Source organism: Rattus norvegicus, chromosome 12 (assembly GCF_036323735.1).
Source record: "Rattus norvegicus strain BN/NHsdMcwi chromosome 12, GRCr8, whole genome shotgun sequence".
NCBI lineage: Eukaryota > Metazoa > Chordata > Mammalia > Rodentia > Muridae > Rattus > Rattus norvegicus.
This window is the reverse complement of record NC_086030.1, coordinates 31117891-31141832: the sequence shown is the minus strand read 5'-3', so window position 1 is coordinate 31141832 and position 23942 is coordinate 31117891. Positions and strand designations below refer to the sequence as shown.

General features: G+C 44.2%; 1 protein-coding gene across 2 annotated transcripts in view; it reads right to left on the bottom strand.

Annotated features, from left to right (window-relative positions):
- Galnt17 (polypeptide N-acetylgalactosaminyltransferase 17) overlaps window positions 1–23942 on the bottom strand; it is a 458691-nt gene that overhangs the window by 276318 nt on the left and 158431 nt on the right. For both annotated transcript variants that reach the window (NM_001025112.2, XM_039089218.2), the window contains exon 2: window positions 9721–9904. In NM_001025112.2, coding sequence (NP_001020283.1) covers window positions 9721–9904 — 184 coding nt within the window. The remainder of the gene's footprint in view (window positions 1–9720; window positions 9905–23942) is intronic.

Genomic DNA, 23942 nt, shown 5'->3' with positions numbered 1-23942 from the left:
CTAGAATTCCCCAGTGAGGGGCTGGGGGCGTGGCTCAGCGGTAGAGCACCTGCCTAGGATTCCCCAGAGTAGGGTTAGGAATGTGGCTCCATAGTAGATTATAGAACCTGTCTGTGATCCCACTGTGCCTAAAACAAGATGGGAGATAGAGATGGGAATCCACCGAAGCTACAAGGCCAGCTAATGAGGAGAATAGAGACTCTACTTCAAGCAAGGTGAAGATTGAGGAGCAAGACTTGATTTTGTCCTCTGACGGTGTCCGGGCGTTCGCGCATACACAAAGACACAAACACGGGCGCGCGCGCACACATACACACACACAAACTCATGCATATACATATAGACGCACACATGTGCGTGCACGCACACGGCTTTAAAGTGCTGGGAATGCAGCTCCTCACACACTTGCTCGCATGTTTGAGGCCCTGGCTTCCATTCCCAGCACTACACAATACAGGATTGCTGGTATTCCGGGACAACAATGGGCAGCCATAGACATTTTACACTTCCCAAGAGCTAGCAAAGAGGAGTCTGGGGATGTCATCAAGACACGATCAACATTTAATGAGTCTAAAATTCCAAATACTTTGATTTGATCATCACATATACAAACATCCAATTATCACCTCGCACTCCACGAATACACACAATTATTGTGTTGAATCCAGAAGTAAATAAACAAGATACAATGGGAAACACAGTCAAGGTCCTTTCTTCAGGTCTCTCCTGCTCTCAGGACCACTTGTTCTCTTCTCTTCCCCTTTCTGGACCTGGCCCGGACCACTTTAAAACAGCCCACGTGCCTTCTTATCCTCCTTGATATCCTACAGACCTAGATATGGCTCATTCCTCCCTGACACATAGGGGACTTCAGTCATGAAACTATTTTTATTAATCTATTTTAAAACACACAAAAAAAAAAAAACGGAGAAGAAAAAATAAAGAGATAAGGACCAAAAGAAGACAGATGCAACCTGGGAGATAAACCATTCATATAAGAAACATCATATGTAGTGCATTCCTCTCCTCCCATGGAGAGAGTGGGGGCTGCTTACACAATTATTCTGAAAAGGCCGTTTTGTTAAAAAAAAAAATAATAATGATGCTCAGACATTGGGAACAAAAACCCCCAAACCTGTGCCACATTCTACAATAAATTCTCTGTGGATGGAGGAGCGAAGTGTGAGACAATCAGAGAAGACAAAACCAGAATGGAATATTTATAAGTATTGGGAGGGACGCTATCTTCCCAGGCTTTCAAGCACTCGGGAAATGAAAAAATGGAAAGATTGACAGTTTCAGATCCAGAGGAATTTAAAATACCTGTCCAGCAGCAGAGAGGGAGCCACGGAGTTAAAATAAAGCAGAAAAACCATCTTTCTGGATGAGGTTTGGGAAGCAAGGGGTTAATTCTATGACTACCTAAGATTTCGTTCGAATTTACTAGGAGAACAATTTTCCCTAGTGTGGCTAGAGTTAAAGCAACTGGCGTTCCATTTAAAACTATAATGAAACCCATCCACTTTAATCTGATCATAAAATACAATCCTCGTGGGAGCTTTTTGGGGGGACTTAACACAGGACGCCACCCACTGGGAGGTCCCTTCCTTAGAGGAGAGAAAATGTTCTAGTCCCAGGCTGCTCTCTCTCTCCTGGACCCCACGACTTATTTTCAGAGAAGTCTAATCCAGGGATAAGGCCCTCGCTACTCATTGACAGGGGGGCACTATTTGCAGACAACGCAGGTTAATATGGTCACTTCATGAGACATTCTAAACTTGCAAAGCATGTCTCTGTTTATTTTGCACGGCCTGTGGGCAATTCTCCAATATCATCTCAAATGCTGTTTTCAGATTTATCCTACTAAAGAGTTTCCAAAAATAAATAAGACAGAGAACAGAATAGAGCTGTCAAATCAAATTTTTAACATTTGTCACTGTATCTGATTTTCTTGCCTATAACGTAATATACATCGTGTATGTGTGTGTAAGTCAGAGGACAGCTTGCAGGAGTTCATTCTCTCCTACTCTGTGGGTTTCAGGAATGGAACTCCGGTCACTGGGCTTGGCAGCAAACGCCTTAAGTTTCTGACCCAGCTTGTCAGCCCACATTTTATGCTTGTATTGTGTATGTATTGCATGCTGATTTTAGTTTCACTGAAATTTTCTAAACATATTTTGTTTAGTTGAAGTTTTATTAAACCAGAGCATAAACCATCTCATGTATCTCTTCTGTAATCCCTGTTTTTCTGAACAATAACGACTAAAGTACTATTTCTTGTTTTCGTTTGTTTGGTATTGCTATATTTTAAAAAAGTTCTGTGTGTGCACATGTGTGCAAGAGTGTGTGTATACTATATGTTGAATATCTTCTGCCATGATCCTCCACCTTAGTTTTTAAAACAAGGTCTCTCACTGGATCCAGAATCCAGCAAATGTCTCAACTGGTTAGCCGGCAAAATCCAGAGGTCTGTCTGTTCCCACTCCGACAGTTGCAGTTCCAGATGTGTGAGTGCTAACATTTCTGACTTTTGTGTGTGCTGGGCTGTAAACTCCGGTCTTTGTGCTTACCGACTGAGCCGTCTCCCCAGCACTGTTTTAATTTAGTTTGTTTGCTGTACTGGCTAGTCTCATGTCAAGGTGACACAAGCTAGAGTTATTTTGAATGAGGAAACCTTAATGAGAAAAGGCCCCCACCAAATTGGCCTGTAGCCAAGTCTGTGGTCCTCAATCGAGCTTCCTGATTGATGACTGGTGTGTGTGTGGGGGGCCCAGCTCACTGAGGGGGGAGCCACCTCTGTTCTGGCCCTGGGTACTACCATAAGAAAACAAGCCAGTAAGCAACACTTCTTCATGTTTTTTTTTTCTGTAATATTTGGCTGTGATGTCTTGGTAAGAGGTAAATCGGTATGGAATAACAAGCAAGCCTTAGTTCCTGTCTTGGCTTCCCTCTATGATAGATGATGACCTGGGCTTGTGAGCTGAATAAACACTTTCATCACCCCAGTTGCATTTTGGTTAGAGCGCTTTCTCAAAGCCACAAACATAAAATGAGGACGACCAGCAGCACACGCGTGCACGTGCCTCCTTCCGTGCACACTCACGTGCCTGCGTGTATAACTGTGTGCATCTGTGTCCTGCCCGAGCTCTTTCTATTTCTAACTCAAAGCGTTTAATTACCGCTGCCTAGTGGACTTTTTGTTGACTTGCTGCTATCCAGGTGATCACAGCCGCGGTGAATTCAAGTACATGCATGCAGCAGCCAACTCCTGTGCACACAACAGCCAACTCCTGTGCACACAACAGCCAACTCCTGTGCACACAACAGCCAACTCCTGTGCACCCAGAAGCATCTTACAACATGTCTCCATCTCCGGGCTCCTACTCTCCTCACACACCCTTTTCTACCATGTTTCCTAAGCCTTGGATGAGGGGCGATGCAGGCGGACAGATCTGGTTTTTTTTTTTTTTTTTTTTTTTGTTTCCCCTCTCTAATTTTGCCAACTCCTATTTATCCAAATGACTTATCCAATCCTCGATGCTATTTCCCAGTCTTTTCACAGACTTGCCTATTTCTGCTCAATTTTAAACTTACAGGATTTATTTTTGATTATGGTTATTTCCATAACAGAAATGTCCTCATTTTGTAAACACCAAGACACCCTATGGTCCCTGGAAGTCAATTATAGTTGTAAAGCCTAGGATCTCTGCTTTTTTTTCAAATCCCGTGTGTTATTATTACTAAGGTTTGGGTTTGCTTTGTCATTGCTATTGTTGATTTGTCTGTTTATTCACCGACAACAGACTCCTTGCTCTGTTGCCTGGGGCTCCTATGTCTCTAGTTTCTGACTGGACTGGGGAGATGACTTAGTCAGCAAAGTGCTTTTCTGGCAAGCTTGAGGGCCCGAGTGTGACCGCATAGAAATCCAGGTGTGGTGGATGGTCACACCTACAATCCCAGTCCTGAGGGAGTGAAGACAGGAGGATCCCTGGGCCTTGCTTGCCAGTCAGCTTAGCCCAATAGGTGAGCCATAGTCCCAGTAAGAGACCCTGACTCATAAAAAGCAAATGGAAAATTCCCCAGAAATGAGATTTGAGATTTGACTTACATCCTCCACAAATACAAGCAGGTACACACATGTACTTGGATCACAAACCAGAGCTGAGTGAGGCAATATTGTATAAACAGGCATTCCATACTAACAGTCATTCTGATTCCCTCACTGTCATCTATCAGCCTCTTCTTCAAGCTGAGTTGGTTTTTGGCAAGTAGTTCATTCAAGTTTCGCACACAGCATTGTGAGAGCCTACAGGGGCCATAGAGCTGGAAAGCCTCCCCACTGAGCATATACTGATATAGGCCACCTCTATAAACTAGACATCAGAGGGTAAAGAACAGGGATAGGCTATGACTATCCATATGTAGAGCCGGTCTTCTTGAAGAGCTTTGTCACCTTGATACAGTCTGGAGCTGAATAAGAGGAAACTCTCAATTCAAAGATTATCCAGATCAGACTGGCCTATTTGTGGGTTATTGGTCTTGGTTATTAATTGATATAGGTAGGAAGGCCCAGTCCACTGTGGGCAGCACCATTCCTAGGCAGGTGGTCCTGGGCTGTATAAAGATAGCTAAGTATGAGCCTGCCAGTAAACTAGCATGCAGTGTTTTGTTTCTGTTTCCCTATGGTTTCTGTTCTTAACATTTCTCCCCTTGGATTTCTTTCCTGACTTCCTTAGGTGATGAACTGTGACCTTGAAGTGTACAATGGAATAAACTCTTTGCTACCCAGTTGCTTTTCATCAGAATAGTTCACTACAGCAATAGAAAAGAAACTAGAACAACAGAAATAGGGATATGACTATAATCCTTCCATTCCTACCCACATCCAGTCATAAGAAAAACCTGTTCTGTCCTGTCCTGTCCTGTTCAGGTCCTGGGTATTATATGGCTTTTCCTTCAGGCATCCTATGACCATCCTGACTTCATTTGGGAATATAGATAGTACTTGGCCTGGTAGTCATGACAACAGCTTGAGCAAAATACCACAATGATAGATGATTGGTAGCTAGGTCTGTGGTAATAATAACGGAGTTAACATCCTTCCTTTCCATAACAGAAGATAGTGGAGGCTCTTAGGGCCATCACCTGGGATCCTACCCATTACTCTTTCTGCCTCACCACCAGCTGCAAGGGATCTTGGGAAATGCTAGACCATTTAGGAAGTAAAAGATTGAACAACCGAAGGCAGGTATCCATGATGCATTGTTTGTCCATGAGGTCGCCATCTACTATGGAGTGAATTTTCTGTGGTATTATGGCTCTGGGATCATTCATGCTCCTGTAAGCAGCCTGTCACCTGCGATCTGTAAGGAAGCCCAATAAACTCACAGGTTGACCAAATTGGACTTCAGTGGAACCATCACCTTGGTCTGGCGACATAGCCCTATCTGTGATAAGTAGACATTTGTTCATGTCTTTCCTGAAAAGCTAAAGTGATGGTGGGTCCCCAGGATTCTAACCAAATTGTAGTTGTCTGCTCTACCAATCACAATAGTCTGAACTATGGACTTAGCAATGGAAAATCACCTTAGGGGAAAAAAAAATCTCAATTGAGGGGTTGCATAGATCAGATTGGCCCGTGGGCTTAGCTGTGGCAGATGTCTTGATTGTTAACGGAAGTGGGGAAGACCCATCCCGAACTTGGGTGATAGTATTTTATGGGCTGAGCCCTAGATGTATAAAAGTCACTGAGAAGCACCAGCAAGTGAACAAGTGAAAACTTACCTTTTCTTCGTTGTCAACTATAAATGTGACACAACTAGCTGCTTGAGTCCCCTACCTTAAATTCTCTGAACTGATGCATGGTACCTTGCAATTATAAGCCAAACAAATCCTTTCTCCTCAACATTGTTTTTCGTAAAGATATTTATTACAGAATTAAAACTAAATCGAATGTCCACCCATCCATCTCATGTGGGAGGTTAGGTCTCAGTTTCTCTAACTGGCCACCATTTATCCACTCCCTCTCCATCTTCTGAAGTCTGGTAGGGGTTGGGTGATGTCACCAACTGTCTTGTATAGTTTTTCCTTTCCATGGTCTGTGCCCTTTTCCCATCGTATTAGCAGCTTCAGAAGGAACCAGAAGTAAATGTATGCTTGCTCCACTAGAAGATACTGAGACTTTCTACAGCAGAGAACCCCACCCAAAGTTTGCTTTCTGTTCCCCTGGTCTGGTCCATTTTTATCCCCCTCACCCCGCTCCTCTTCAGACACTTTGCCCTATATATCCTTCAAGCTTCAGGATATCATCTCAAACAAGAGATTCTCAGATGTTCCCTTTACACCTTGTGCGTGCAATTGCCCCAGCTGCTGTGGACCGAGGTCCCCAAAAATGATGGGCTGTTGCTCCCTTGAATTCGCAGCAGCTGAGACTCTGTAAGAGATTGAGGCTGAGGTGTTGTCTCGGGGGACAGAGGTTCACAAGGCCCTGCCCCTCCTTGAGGATCTATTGGCCGTAATTGGTTGCTGGGGAAGGGAGGTGTGTTTTTTGATATTGAAGCCACTAGTAGTTGTCTGTGCTCCTGTAAGCAAACTTAAGTAAACTCACTGTCCACCAAGAATAGGGTGGAATCATTCTGAGGGCCTGGGATAGCTAACCTCAATTACCACCTAGATGACCTTCCAAATGACTATACAAAACAAAACAAAACAAAACAAAACAAAACAAAACAAAACAAAACAAAACACAGACATGTTCTGTGAAGGAGTTTCTAGATAGAGGTAACTGAAGTGGAAGGATACACCCTCAATGTGGGTAGCGACATCCCATAAACGGGGTTTCCGTACTGAATAGAAAGGAGAAAGTGAGTTGAGAATCAGTATTCCCCCGCCCCTGCTCCCTCCTTTCCTTCCTCCCTCTGTCTCTCCCTCTCTCTGCTTCCTGATCGCAGATGCAATGTGACCAGCTCCCTCATGTCCCTGCCACCATGCCTTCCCCGCCATATTGAACTGTACCTTTAAAATGTGAGCCAAAGCAAATCCCTTCTTCCTTAAAGTGCCTTCTTATTAGATATTTTGCCACAGCAACAAAGGTCTCCCTATCTCGAGAGAACAGATCTTTCCAGGAAAATTTGTAAAACAGGGTCTCATACCATCTGCGTTACCTCATACCGGAAGGACCTCCTTGCCTGCCTGTTTGCCTCCCCAGACTAGGCTATCCTCTTCGCATTGTTACATCTCCATAGGTTTGGACATTCTCTGGGTGCATAATAGATGTTCACCGATTTCTGTCCAGCGGAGCCATTTCTAGTACACTGCATGTTGGAGGTCTTTCCGGTCTCATAAGAGAGCAAAAAACAGGACCATATTTATTTGCCAACATGGAAATAAGAAAGGCTAATCAGAAAGCACCAGGAAGTGAAAACCGTCAGAATTTTTTTTTCTTTTTTTGAGAACGCAAGTCCAGGAAGACAAAATAGCATGCAACGGGGGTGATGTATATTTTTCCTAGTGATTCAAAATGAATGTGCACTTATTAGAAGCAGGGAGAGAGATTTAACGGGTTTCTCGGCTAATGCTGTAATTTTAAATCCATTTAAGATAATTTTCTTTATCTTGAATTTATTTTTCTCAGTAACCAGGATACTTAACTGATTTGCACAAAACCCATTTGAAAAAAAAGAAATAATCTACTGCAAGCGAGGGCACATTCTAAATGGAAATAAAGAGACACGGGAAATCTAAAGAAAATGGAGATTTGAGAAACCAGAGTGAGCTCCTACATAGTAAATAGGGACTCTGGAAGCTCCAGATTGGAGGGGGGAAGGGTGCCAAACTCACTCCACCCTTGGTGGGGGAGCTGTTAGCATTTGATGGCTGCAAAGGGTGGGTGAGTCACTTTGTCTTGGGCACATGGACTTAGCTATGCACTAGTGGGGAGTTTGAGGCTGGAAATGGGGGGGGGTCGATATGGCCGTATTTTATTGTATATATGTATGAAATTCCCAAGAATAATGAAAAAAAAAGACCCAGTAACACAAAAATGGAATTGCCAAAGTTCTTTGAAAGAGAATGCTACGATGAGTATCTAGACTCATCTAGACAGTTTTCCTATGGATTTGAAGCTTGCAAGTACGCACCTAACCAATGCACAGATGGGAACGAGAAGAGATTGATCAGCCTTACACACAATTGTGAAACATCAAAGACAGTCTGTAGACACAATGAGCCACTGTAAATGATTATGGGGTTGGAGAGATGGCCCAGGAGGTAAAAAAGCACTTGCTGTAAAAGCACGAAGAACTGAGTTCAATTCCCTGCACCCATGAAAGTGTCAGGCATGGCAGCATGCCCTTGGAAACCCAGTTTAAAAAAAAAAAAAAAAAAAAAACCTGTCTTGAAAACTAAGAGAGAGAGAGAGAGAGAGAGAAAAAGAGAGAGAGAGAGAGAGAGAGAGAGAGAGAGAGAGAGAGAGAGAGAGAGAACGAACACAGCTGACATTAGGGATGATGGAGAGATGGCTCAGCGGTTAAAAGCACTGATTGCTCTTCCAGAGGTCCTGAGTTCAATTCCCAGCAACCACATGGTGGTTCACAGCCATCTGTAATGGGATCTGATGCTCTCTTCTCATGTACAGGTATACACGCACATACATAAAATGAATCTTTAAAAATGATAGCTGATCTGATCTCTATGTCTGCCATCCACATGTGCATATACACTTGCCTGTATAGCCACTAAACACATGTGTACACACAGGAACACAAACATTTACACACATGCTTGTGATTCAATGTCAAGTAAAAAAGACAAAGCTGGTTCATCGATTACTCATATTCTTTAGTAAATAGACTCAGAGATAATATTTTGATCTTGCCATATATTGGTACATGATAGTATATAATATTATCAATACCTTGGCCATAGAGGCTCATGCCTGTAATTACAACATCTTGAGGGGAGGTGCTGAGGCAGGAGGATTGATCATGAGAATGAGGTCAATTTGGGCTACCTAGCAAGTTTGAGCTATGCTGAGCTACATACAATACAAAAATATTTCCACAATCAATAAATAGATAAAATAAAGTTCAACATATCAATGATAGGTAAATGACAGATATAGATTATGGAAAGATGATAGATAGATAGATAGATAGATAGATAGATAGATAGATAGATAAAAGATAATAGACATTAAAATGTCAACAATTGCCATGTTTAAGTTAGGATATTATGGTGATATTTTAAACCTAAAACCTTTTATATTAGGACTCTCTATATTTTTGTTTTTGTTTTATGCTTTTATTACATTTTTACTTTTTATTTTCTGAAATGGTATCATGTAGCCCAGGCTGGTTTCAAACTAACTGCTTAGCCCACACTGGCCTTCCACCTCGGTTCTGAGCTCCTGATACCCCTGCCTCCATTTCTCCAGGGCTGGAATTAGGGGTGTTTGCCACGGTGTCCACGGTGTTAGAGATGGGACCCAGGACTTCATTCCAGAACCCATACTGGGCAAGAACACTCTCAATTAAGCCATGTCACCAGTCCTTAACTTTATTTTTAATTTGGCTAATATTTCCTAAGCAACAAAAGTCATTGATTGACTGATTATAGAAGAGACAGAGAGAAAGAGGCAGGTCCCTCCATGGTTACAAATAGAAGTACCACACATTGAGACAAAGCCAGCCAGCTCCTTTCCAGAGCATAACTGTAGCTTACTTGGTAGGGCGATAATCTGGAATAGACCGGTCCAAGGAGATCTTTTCACTGAGGTAGGAATTGTAGCCATACTTCTCATGAGGTCCTTTGGCTTTTTCTTCTTCAGAGGGGGAAAGGGTGGCAGGAAGGCCTCCTTTGCCCCGCCCACCATACCCTTCGATGAGCCCGAGGGATTTAGATAAGCCTGAAAGGAAGGAGGAGAGAGAGTTATTTCAAAACGCCTCTCCTGGATACAGCATAGAACTTCTTAGCACAGCAAAAAACTGTGACCATAGTTTACACATCCTGTGTGTGTGTGTGTGTGGAGATATATATATATATATATATATATATATATATATATATATATATATATATATATGCTATGTATCCAGAAGCAGGGCCTGATGTAGCCCAGGCTGGCTTTGAACTTGCTATGCAGATGAGGGTGACCTTGAACTCCAGATCTTGCTGCCTCTACCTCCCATGTGCTGGCATTACAGGGCTGCCCCTCAAGCACTCAGTTCATAGGGTAGTGGGGGATATCTCTACAGGGAGAGAAAGGTCCCGGCCATGCTGAGCTCCGAGCTTTGCATCGGAATATCTATAGGAATGCCCCCCTCCCTTGCTTTACTTCTGTAAACATAAAAACAGAGACTTGGAGGAATGAAAACCAAGAGGAAACCAAGAAATAAGATGAATTATCTCTGCCTATCTCCCCTTTCTCCTTAGGACAACTACAGTCAGGTTAAGTCTGCAGCAAGGGGAAGGTTCCGAGGATCTCAGAGACTCCGTATAACTATCAGGGACCTGGCCAGGTTATGGGTGGGTGGTCGAGGATATTGCTGTAGTTGAACTAGAAAAGAACAGATTAATTTCACTGTGAGTCTTCACCTAATAGTTTTATTTCAATTCCATCTCAATGGCAAAGAGAAACACAATGCGTTCGAAGATAAATCACAGAGAAGAGGAAAAAGATCGTAAGGAGGCAGCTAGCCACAACACACAGAGAGGGAGCCCTCCATGGCAATGGTCTCTAAGCAGCTTCCACTCCCAGAATGTGGGTGGATCCCTAGCCATGGTCACTTCGGTCACATCCTTCCACAAAGACCTTGAGGAGGAAGTATGCATACCAGAGCTCCCGGAGGTTGAACTACTTAGCTAGGGAAGTGTGACCTTCTGGCTGTCATTGGCTGCAAAGGTGTAAGACGATTGGTATCCATGCCCATGGGCAAGCATACACTCCGGAGTCCTGGAAATTGAACTAGGGTCTCTGATATATTACATAGTTGAATCATACACCCAGTTCCTTTCTGGAGGATTCTAGGCAGGCACTCCACTCTTGGTCTTGACCCTGAGACCTTCACCAAGACATTCTAGGCAAGTATGCTTCCACTGAGCTACACCCCAAGTCCTTTACTTCTACTGTGGACAGCACGAATATAGATCATCAGTATCTCTCGAGGACCTAAACTTAGCATGGAGACATCCTTGAGCAAATCCAAGCCAACAATTCTTTGGGTCATGTGACATTCTGCATCTCAAAACACCAAGGTGCACAGTCTATTGCTGGGATTGCTACAAATGGGAATGTATTTGGTTAGCAACCAGACCAAAAGCAGCTTGGATCATTCCAGGGCAGTGCTGTGCAGTCTGGGGGTGGTTCTCATTTAGTGTGTTATTCTCATGCTTGGACTCTGCTGGTAGCTCCCACTCCAGCAGAGACCTCCTCAATGAAGACACTCACTTCTTGCCTACGTCTTTGTCTCCAGTCTCACAGATCGCTTCAATGCAGGGGGAAAAAACACCTCAGTAACATCAACATTGCAAAGCTCAAACGGCCTACCTAGTCAAATACAAGCACTTATGTTTGCTTTTCAAATCATCTGGTGCCAAGTCATGTACGCGTGGTATCCTGTCGCTCAGGAAGCTGAGGTAGGAGGAGTGTGACTTCAAAGTCCATTTAAGATTAATTAATTAAAGTTGCAAGTGAGAGAGCATTGCCAGAGGAATGGAAAATGGAAAAAAGAATTTAGCAATTCTTCAACACAGTAAGCACAGAAACCATAAGACCAAGGAGCTCAACTCCTGGGTGTACATCAAAGTAAATAAAAAAAGTATATTCACACAAAACTCAAGCCAAGTGCTCATAGCTGGTTCATGCATATCTCCCAAATGTAACCAAAATATAATGTTGGCAAACAGTGGTGTACTTGACAATAAAAAGAATAATGAGGGGTTGGGGATTCAGCTCAGTGGTAGAGCACTTGCCTAGCAAGCACAAGGCCCTGGGTTCAGTCCCCAGCTCTGAAAAAGAGAAAAGAAAAGAAAAGAAAAAAAAAGAATAATGAGTGGCAGTACAGCTATTACATAGATAGACAGACAGATAAACAGACAGACATGTAGATAGGTAGATAGACAAATAGATAGATAGATAGATAGATAGATAGATAGATAGATAGATACCTGTCTACATGATACACACACACACACACACACAAACACACAGAATGGATAGATGATAAATAAATAGGCAGATAGGTGACAGATAGGCAATAGTAGATAGATAATAGATTGATAGGTAGATAGATAATAGCTATCTAGGTGCTGGACACAGATATATGGTGGATGGACAGATGACAGATGATAGATAGGATATAGTCAGGTGATATATGATATATGATATATATATCAATCATGTATATGTACACACACACACACACACACACACACACACACACACACACACATATATATATATATTTGAAGTAAGAGGGTGCAGCAGGGCCACATGGTCTCATGAGAGCTGGGATCACAGGATTCTTTAAGTATTTAAGTAGATAAATACCCTGGGATCTATAAAATACTCTCAGTAAGCCTTAAACACATAACCTCTTGTTATGAGCCATTCTGTTTCTAAAGAGACAAACAAAAGGGCACACGTAAAAAAAAACATTGCCGTGAGACACAGAAATACCCCATAAACTTATTTTAAGTTGCATAAAACGCAGAGCCAGACTTGTAAGAGAGGCAAACATCCAAGATTGAGTCAAAGGGAGAATATGGAGAATGCTGAGACAGGAGGGATAAGTTCACCATTAACTTAACATTAAAGGCTGACATACAGAACAGGACGCGTCAGGTTCCCCTGAGAAATAAAATGGAAACAGATATTGCTGTAAAAATTGGGGTTCCCTTAAAAAGTGTAGCTAGAGAAGTATTATTATTATTATTATTATTATTATTATTATTATTATTATTATTATTATAGTAAAGGACTGGGCTGGTTGGTATCTGGCTCATAGTGAAGGACATTTGTCTTTCAGTGAGGAGTTGTGGGAGTGTAGCTCAGTGGGAGAGCACCTGCCTAGAATCCCCCAGTGAGGGGCTGGGGGCATGGCTCAGTGGTAGAGCCCCTGCCTAGAATCCCCCAGTGAGGGGCTGGGGGCATGGCTCAGTGGTAGAGCCCCTGCCTAGAATCCCCCAGTGAGGGGCTGGGGCCGTGGCTCAGTGGTAGAGCCCCTGCCTAGAATCCCCAGTGAGGGGCTGGGGGCGTGGCTCAGTGGTAGAGCCCCTGCCTAGAATCCCCCAGTGAGGGGCTGGGGGCGTGGCTCAGTGGTAGAGCCCCTGCCTAGAATCCCCCAGTGAGGGGCTGGGTGTGGCTCAGTGTTAGAGCCCCTGCCTAGAATCCCCCAGTGAGGGGCTGGGGGCATGGCTCAGTGGTAAAGCCCCTGCCTAGAATCCCCCAGTGAGGGGCTGGGGGCATGGCTCACTGACCCAACAGTGTAGTAAAATTGGTACACTCCAAGCTCCAATAAGAGACCCTGTCTCAAAAATCAAAGTAGCTAGTACGGGAGGAATGATGGCCAGGGTTGACTTCTGGCCTTCACATGCAAAATAACAAAGATTAAAAATTTATGCCCACTCTATCAAGGACATGATGGGGATTTGGTTCCCAATGCAATGTTTTTGGTTTTTTTTCTTATCTTTTTTTCCCCCTCATGTGGCATGATTTCTTCCCAGTATGAAGACTCCCACTTAGCAGCCTCACAAAAAAGACACCACGCCTTCTAGTATAGTGTGACAACTATGAATTATATATTTCGTGGTCCATGTGTTTCCATTTTTCCCCCAATTTCATCTGCCAGAAAGGTGCAACAAGGCAGCACAAATTTCTCCTGGAATTTAATGTGCTTGCATAGCCGGCTCCCCGAGACCACAGGCACAGGCGAATCAGAGTTCAAGTCCACGGGCGAAGGCCGAGCTAGTCTCTGCCAGAGAACATCACCACTAGAATCTCATGAGAGGACCCAGGGCATTCGTTATTTTTCTCACGGCTGTGACAAAATACCAGACTCAAGAGACTCAAGCAAGGAAAGGTTTATTCTGACTTACAGCCCGAGAGCACACCCCCCATGCTCAGTGAAGGTACAATGGACGGAGTGTGAGGGAGGTGGTCACACCGCATCCACAGGAAATGGATGCTGACACTCACTTCACTCTCTCTGTGTTATTCTGTCTGGACTCCAGCCAAGGGGATGGGCAGCTCACGTTTAGGGTGGGTTTTCCCTCCTCAATTAACCCAATCTATAAAACTCATCACAGACACACCCAGAGATTTGTCTCCTAAGCGATTCCAGATCTTGTCAAGTTGGCCATCAGGATTAACCAATACGTGCTCGCACGCGCGCGCGCGCGCACACACACACACACACACACACACACACACACACACACACACCATGCTTCTTTTCTGAAAAGGCCCCTTGTTCTTTGGACTAAAAAAACATTACTAGCACCAGGACCTGAGTTTGTTCCCTAGAACCCTCATTTAAAAAGCCAGACATGGGGGTTGGGGATTTAGCTCAGTGGTAGAGTGCTTGCCTAGCAAGCGCAAGGCCCTGGGTTCCGTCCCCAGCTCTGGAAAAAAAAAAAAAAAAAAAAAAGCCAGACATGACGGAGCACAGTTATAGCCCCAGCATTGAGGAGATGCGTTCCCGGGGCTTACTAGCCACTCAGCCTGACCTTTTTGGCCAGTCCCAAGCAAATGAGTCCTTGTCTCCACAAAAATATCTGATTTTGACTTCTGTTTTCTACCTACCTGTTTGCATTCTTGTATACACAGTAGCATGCACGCATGCACATGCCTGTATATGCATACACATGTATGTACCCGCGCATATATATGCGGACACACACTAGTCCTGAGAAAGTCACATAAATGAAGAATGAATAGAATAACGAATCAATATCCATAAAGAACTAATGAACGTCACGGAGAAATCAAGCTTGAAAAAGGCCAGTTGAGTGTGAGAGAAAGGGCATTAGAGGCTGGAAAGATGGCCCTGCGGGGAAGGACGTGTCCCTGGGGCGATAAAGAGTAGAGGAGGGATTTGAGGCTGCCTCCGTGAGGAAGCAACGGTCTTGTATTAACAAGAGCTTTTTATTCCCACAATAACCAACCGGAATATATAATACTGAAGGGATTCTATTTATAACAGAAACAATATTGCATCGGCTCCAGCAATAACCAATAAGACTAATAAGAGATTTTACTAAGGAGAATAAAATGCAACCCACATAAACTGGCAATGAAGGTGTGTTTTCTAATTGGGGGAATGAAGATGTGTTTTCTAATTGGAAGATCGAACAGCAGGAGAATAAAATACTACACTACACAACTGGGTCTCTCGGGGAAGGGTGACAGGATTTGACTACAGAGCCCTGCACATGTTAGCTGGACAATCACCCTTGCCCTGGGCTAAACTCCAACCTTGATTTCTACTTCTTTTATTTTTAAACTACATTTATTTATTCGTGTGTGTGTGTGTGTGTGTGTGTGTGTGTGTGTGTGTGTGTGTGTGTGTGTGTGTTGTGTATACGTGTAGAGGTCATCAGACAACTTGGGACAATGGTTCTGTCATCCCACCATATGGGTACCGGGGATTAAACTCAGTTGTTCAGCTTGGTGGCAAGTGCCTTAACTATCTATGGGGCTCTCTCCAGCATCCCATTAATTTTGAAGTATGGGTACCTATGTGGGTATGGAGATCAAAGTGCAGGTGCCTCTACAGACCAGTAGAGGGCGTCAGATACCCGGAACTGGAGTTAGAGATGGTTGTGAGCCACCCAACTTGAGTACTGGAACCCAAGCTCGGGACCTATAAGAGAGCAGTTCATGTTCTTGACCGCTGAGCCATTTCTCCAGTCCCTGTTCACATACCATGGTTGGTTCCTAAGTCTGCAAGTTAATAAAGGGTAGTCGGATTAGCCTAGAATAATACAAAGGTAAGAAAAATTATATGTTTTGTTCAAAAGGGAGAAACAGCTGCGGAAACGAGTCTGTGGGCTAGAGTATTTGTTATGCAAGTAGGAGCGTCTGAGTTTGGATCCTTACACCCATTTAAATGCTAGGCATGACTGCACACGAACCTGTAACTCCCAACAAATTTGGCCCCCAGCTGGGGTCGCTGTTTCAGGCGGTTCCGGGACATGGGGCTTGGCATGAGGAAGTACCACCGGATTCGCCTTTGAAGGTTGTAACTGATCTGAAGACCTTCCCTTAGGATCTGCTTCCTGCTGAAAAGGAAGTGAAGAACTCTCCCTCCCATGTGTTCCCCCAGTCAGGATGCTCTGCCTTGGTACACAGGACTAAATGACCACAGACTGGAACCCCTCTGAAATCAGGTGCCCAAATAAGTCTTCCCCATCCTAGGTTGGTTTTGGAGACAGGGCGGTGAAAGGAAACTCATCTATTAGCTGGAAGGTGAAACTTGATCTCTTTTGAAGCCTTTCTCTACGGTTCTTTCTTTAGTGCGCATGTGTGCTGTGCCTGCGCCGCAGAGCACGTATGGGGGGGACAGAGGATAACTTGCAATAGTCAGTTCTCTCCTTCCACCACGTGGATCCTGGAGATGGAGCTAAAGCAAGCATTTTTTCCTGTTAGGCCATCTCCTCGGTCCAAGATACTTCTTTTTCTCAGATATTTACCAAACACGAAGCAGTAAAAAATGACACTAAAATGTTTAAACTTCTGAAATATTAGGGGGAAGAAAAAAAGGCCCTATGGTGGTGGCTCCCATATTTATTCCCAGCATGTGGGAGGGGGGCAGAGGCCAGCTTGGTGTACAGAGCAAGTTCCAGGACAGCCAGAACTATACAAAGAAACCCTGCCTCAAAACAAACACATAAGCAGATTAATGAGTAAATAAATATAAAGGAAGGAAGGAACTCGCTTCTATTGAGATCACGAACTACATTTATACTTAAAGGCAATGACACATGTACTTCAAGCTGCCCTTGAACCCACCACTTTACAAAAGATGAGTGAACTTCTGCCTCCTATGTCCGTTTCTGGAGTTCTGGGATCACAGGCATGTACTGCAGTAGGTTAATGTGGCACCGGGGATGGAGCCCAAGCCTTGTGCTTACCAGATAAGCACTCTATCCACTGAGCTGCCTCCCCGGCCCCCTCAGACTACTGTCACGTAGATGATGGATTATGTCCATCTGTCCTACGGGGTCCAGAAATCCTGTGAGGTCCATGGCCTTTATGATTCCTCAGTGAAACATAAATCCCCCAGTCCACATTGGTCATAGATTGTAAATGAGCTCCAGCAGCTTCTGCGTGGCAGCAAAAGCAAACAGCCCAGGGTTGTAAATCATCGCTGCGACACCTTCCCGCCTCCCTCCACACAAGCGAAGACGTTGTTTTCTTGGGGACTGCAGTTTAAACGTATGTGTTTACGATAGCCAGCATTATTCTTCCAGAAATAGGAAGGAGACTTAGAGCAAACACAAATTTCCAGACTAGAGACTATAGAAAATGTGATCCAGTGCCCTGGCAGCATATAAACTTACTTGGCTGGAACAGAATGTGTACACACACACACACACACACACACACACACACACACACACAGACATACACGCACATGCACATACACACATGCACACATGCATACACACACTTGCACGCACACACACATACACACAGACACACACACAGACACACACACATGCACACGTGTATGCACACACTCGCACAAACACAATACACTTTCACATACATAGACCATACACAAACACATTTATATACAGACATACATACACAAACACATGAACTTGTACATGCTCTCCCTCCACAAATACACATATTCACACACTCATCTATACAAACACACAGACTTCCATACCCGCCTGTATATGGGTGCACACGCACAATTACGTGTTCACATGCTTACTCAATAAGCCAAGCCTGTCCAGCTCCATTGTTTAGTTGGGAGTCCATAGATTAAAGGGGTTTCTTTATGAGAGACCCAATTTCTCCATCATTGTTCCTAGACAGATCCCACATACACCAAAGCATTTGCAAAGCGACAGAGCAGAGAAATCACAGCTGCGCGCATTATAGCATAAACAGCAAAAATTCCACATTTATTCCTGGCCAATTGCCATTATTTTATGGAAGGTGAGAAGGCTTTCTTCTTCAGAAGCCAGAATATTAATTTCAGTAGAGGTTGGAAATTCTGTTGGTAGAGTGTTTCCCTGGCACGCCCAAAGCTCTGGGTTCCATTCCCGGGGTCTGCAGAAACCTGACAAGTTGATGCAAGCTTGTACTCCCGGCCCTCAGGAAGTAGAGGCAGGGGGCAAATCGGGAGTTCAAGGTCATCCTTGGCTATACATCGAGTTTGAAGGCAGCCTGGTATACATGAGCCACTGCCTCAGAAACACAAAACAAAGACAGACTGGAGAGAATGGATCGCATGCTAGCAATGGGGCTTTCTGCCCTCCCTATCAAGCATGAGGGATGGCTCTGGTAATTAAGATGGAGGGACAGGGACGGAGAAAAGTGAGTTGTGAAATATTGCTGCCAGAGAGTTTAGCAACATTCTGGATACCAATACCAGCGATAATTAATTCAACTGACAAGAGTCTGTTACACAGCCGCAAATGCCACTTGAACGAAGACTGAATGTACACGTGTTGTATCCTACTCTGCTTTCTCCACATGCATGCGTGTATAACAAAGTATTTAAAAATTCTTGACTCAAATAGCCACTCATTCATTCACTCATTCACTCATTCATTTTTGTCTTAGGGATATAACCCAGGGTCTGTACCACTATACCCCCAGTCCAAAGTACTCTTTTGTGTTGGTTTCTTTTGCCTTGTTTCTTTGGTTTGGTTTGTTGGGGCATTTTTGCTGTTATTGTTTTGTTTTTGTTATGTCTAGACAGCATCTTTCTGTAGCCGATGCTAGCCTAGAACTTACTATGCTGCCTAGGCTGGACTCAAACTCGTAGCAATCTTCCCTCCTCAGCTCCAAAGTGATAGGATTATGAGCATTGTGTCATATCATCTATGTCAAAAAAAATAGATGTCAGCATATATATGCCTCTCTTTCTTTTTTTAATTTAATTGTTTTGTTCTCTCTCTCTCTCTGGGGGGTGGGTGGGTATGGGTGTGTGGGTATGTGTGTATATATGAGTGCAGTGCCTGAGGAAACATTGCCTGCCCTGGAGTTAGTTAAAATAGATTATGAATTATTCATTGAGAGTTCTGGGAACTGAACCGACGTCCTCCTCTGGCAAAGCAGCCAACACTCTTAACAGTAGAGCCGTCTCTCTAACCCCAACATGTCTCTTGTCAGTCTCCCTCTCCTCTACTTGTGCTACCCCCTGGAGAAGCTCGAGGCACCTCTTGCTCAAGTTACTGCCCTCCACTCCCAAGGTGATCTACAGAATGAGTCTCCCAGCATGCAGACATGATTCTCGCTTGAGTCGAGCTCATTAATGCTGGATGTTGTCTGTGGACGACAACCCAAAAGGGTCCGCACACTGGAGGTAGCTCACTTCCAGACTTCCAGGGCTGCGTTTTGCTTGCCTCTCCACTGCATTCTTTGTTTAAACTATCTCACTTCCTGATGTTTCTGAACTCACACTGAAAAGCTCCTGGGCATTGAATCTAGGGATTCACATGCGTACCAGGCAAGCACTCTACCAAGCACTCATACCCCTGGCCCTTCCCTGGAGGGCTCTAGTCAAGTCCTCTACCAAGGATGCATGCCCATACTTCATATTAATTTGTTTTTCAAAACAGCGTTCTTCAGTGTAGCCCTGACAGTTCTGAAACTCACTCTGTAGACCAGGCTGGCCTCAAGTGCACAGAGATCGGTCTGACTCTTCCTCCTGAGTGCTGGGATTAAGAGGTGACCCACCACTGCCCAGCCAGTTTACTGTTTTGAGACATACTCTCACTAAGTTGTTTGGCCTAGACTTGAATTTGCTCGGTAGCCAAGGCAGGTCTGGAATTTGGGATCCTCCTGCCTCAGTAGAATTATAGACCTACAGTGGTAGACCTAGCTTGTAATCCTCTTTGAACACCAGTTAAACTAGACTATCAATCTGTGCTCTACCGTTCAGTGGAACCTTCGACAGAATTTTCAGTCTCAATCAAGCGGTATGGCCATTAGCATATTTATGAGCCTTGGATGGTCACTTATATAGAAAAGGGGCTCTTGCAAAGAGGAATGACCATCTTGTGACTTGCACATAGTCTGGTACGCAATAAGCATATATATTATGTACATGAATGAGTTGCTGAACGAGCAAAGCAAGTCTGTGAAGACGTAAATGAATGTTCTATACGTTGGGCTGGTGAAACACATTCTGATGGTTTAGGTCAGTGGTTCTCAACCTGTGGGTTGTGACTGCCCACCAGGAGTCACCTAGGACCACTGGAACCACAGATATTTACATTATGATTCCTAACAGTAGCAAAATTACATCGATGACATAACAGTGAAATTATTGTACGGTTGGGGGGGGGGTCACCACAATGTGAAGAATTGTATTAAAGGGTTGAAGCATTAGGAAGACTGAGAACCAGAGCTCTGGATTGACACAGAAATCTCCTGGTGACATGGTAGAAATCCGCCAGCATTACTTCATGAACTCAGTCAGATCATCGATTCTTCAGTTCATATATTAGTGCAGTGATCTCGACATTTGTTGACAACTATATTATGATGGTGATTCTGACATTTCCCTCTCACATCCTCTGAGCTTGCCAGACGTGATGTCCAAAGGTTATGCTAGCCTTAATATTCTGAATGAAGTCATAAGAATTCAAATATAGCGGCGATGGCTCAGTTGGTAAAGTGTTTGCTGTGCAAGCATGAGGACCTGAGTTTAACTCCCAGAACCATGTTTAAAAAGAGAAAAGGAAAGAAAAGAATTGGATGTGGGGACATATGCTTGCAATTCTAGCACTAGACAGATGCAGACAGGTGGGTCTTTGAGCCTCATTGGCTAGACAATCTTGTTGTACAGACGAGACACACACACATACACACACACACACACACCCTTGCGTATGCATCTGCACACATACATGGACATGTATGCAACAAATATACATGCAAACAAAAAGAATTCAACTAGGCCTGGAGAGATGGTCCAGCAGTTAAGAGTGCTTGCTTTCCTTGCAAAGGACCCAAGTTTGAGTCCCAGCATTCACACAAGGTGGCTAAAACCAACCAGAACTTTAGCATCAGGGGATCCAAAATCTGTTTCTGATCTCTGCATGCATCTACACTTATATGCACACATACACACACACACACACACACACACACACACACACACACACACACACGCAAATGCACTCATGTATACTCATTTGAAAATAAACCTCTTGAATTAGAAAATCAGTTATAACCAGGCAATGGTAGCACATGCTTTTAATCCCAGCACTCAGAAGGTAGAGGCTCCTGAGCTGCTGGAAGCCAGCTTGGTCTACAGAGTGAGTTCTGGGATAGCCAGCCAAACCCTGTCTAGAAACTAGAAACATTCCCCAACACATACCAAACAAGGAGGAGGAGGAGAAGAAGGAGGAGGAGTAGGAGGAGGAGGAGGAAGAAGAAGAAGAGGAAGAAGAGGAGGAAAAGGAAGAAAGAAGAGGAAGAAAGAAGAGGAAGAGGAAGAGGAAGAAGAAGAAAGAAGAAGAGGAAGAGGAAGAAGAAGAAAGAAGAAGAGGAAGAAGAAGAAGAAGAAAGAAGAGGAAGAAAGAAGAGGAAGAATAGGAAGAAGAAGAGGAGGAGGAAGAATAGGAAGAGGAAGAAGAGGAAGAGGAAGAAGAAGCAGAAGAGGAAGAGGAAGAAGAGGAAGAGGAAGAGGAAGAAGAAGAGGAAGAGGAAGAAGAAGAAGAAAGAAGAAGAGGAAGAAGAGGAAAGAAGAAGAAGAAGGGAGAAGAGGAAGAAAGAAGAAGAAAGGAGAAGAGGAAGAAAGAAGAGGAGGAAGAAAGAAGAAGATGATGATGATGATGATGAAGAAGAAGAAGAACAACAACAACAATAACAACAACAAAAGCCAAACAGCACCACCACCACCACCACCACCACCACCACCACCACGACAACAAGTAACCACAACTGTACTAATTATTTGGTAAAAGAAAACTAGGCTAAGTGTCCTTTGTGTGTAAGGACAACAGCTTTTCCGTGGTATAACACAGACTCTTGAGTTGGGAGGATGGGCAGACCAACTAGCTAGGCACTGCATCTGGTGGAACAATTCCAGACAGTTGACCATACCTACTGTACTACACTGTCCCAAGGACAAAGCACTCACCCCATGTAAGGCAGTATGTTCTGTGCCATAGCTCCACAGGATAACACTCAAAATGTCATTACTTGTCTTCATTATGCAATGGTCTTCTCCAACATCTATCATGCAAAAAACTTAAACTTGCCTTTTTGATGATCGATCTAAGTCATTACCATGACCTAGCTTCTGTAAGTGTTACAGCTCCGAGGGGAAAGGTTTCTCCGATACAACTGTTGCATTTCTGAAGAGAAAGGTATCTTGACAGGAGCCAAGGAATACCACAAAGTCACACCACACAACAAACCTCATACAAGAGATTTATTGGGAGAGACACAAGAGGGTGGCTCTCTCTACTTGGGTGAGAAGCAGAAAAGATCTTAGTGGAAGGCAAGCTTATATAGGGTTTCTTGGGGGTGGAGTTCTTCAGGGTGAAAATTTCCAGGGTGGGGATTGGTGGGATTTCAAGTCCTGAGCTTGAGCAAAATCAGGGATTGATGGGTTTTCAAAACCTGTCAGTGAGCTCAGACTTTTTACCCTGTAGCTCCATGTCTTTGTTTGGGTCCCAGGCTAAACTTTATCCTGACAGCAATGTGTTTTCGAATGTCCTGTGATGATAGCATCAGCTCGGCCTTTGATAACAGGAGGCTATTGATTTAAAACGAAAGATCAGTTAGTATCTCATGGCTATCCCGGCCTGGCCTGCTTTGCTTCTCTGTGGTTCTGATAGAATCCTGACAAAACCAGCTTGGGGAAGGAGGGACTTTAGTTGGGTTCTGCATCCCGAGCAGGGTCAATTCCTGAAGGAAGTCAGTGCGGGAACTCAAGCAGGAGCAGAGGTAGAAATCGTGAAGGACCACAGCTTAATGGCTTGCTCAGCTTGCACCCAGAACCACCTGCCGGGAATAACATTGCCCACAGTGGGCTGCGTCCTTCCATACCCAACCACTGATCAAGAAAAAGCCACACAGGACACTATGATGAAGCCAATCCCTCAGTTGAGATCCCCTCTTCCCAGATAGGGTTTGTGTCAAGTTGATAAAAGCTAAACAGTACAAGGTTTAAAGCTCCAAACCAAGGTCCTGGCAGATTTTAGTTAGGGTTCATTTTCTATGGTTCTGATCATTTTTTTGAAGGAGGGTTTCTCTATACAGCTCAGGCTGACCCAGAGCTCCTTGATTTATAGCCTAGGCTGGGTTCAATCTTACAATCTTCATGTCCTAGCTTCCTAAGCCTGGGATTACAAGTGTGTGCCTCTGTGCCTAGCTGGAACTGGGTTTTAGATGAGGGTTATGTCAAGTCAACAGGGTCTAGAAGCATTTCTGAGCACATCTCAGCTACTACATTGGGACTGCCGAGGTAGGGAGACCTACCTGAATGTGGGCAGCACCCTGCCACAGCTGGGGTCCTGGACTGAATCAAAAGGAGACAGTGAGCTGAGCACCCCCATCTGTCTCTCTCTGCTTCCTGATGGTGGATGTGACCTGACCAACTGCCTCCTGCTCCTGCCGCCATGCCTTTTCTGCCTTGATGGACTGCGAGCTCAAACGGTGAGTCATAAACAATTCCATCTCCATGTGTTTTTCCTCTGGTGGGTGTCTCACCGCAGCAGTAAGAAAGCAAAACAGTGCAGTTGCC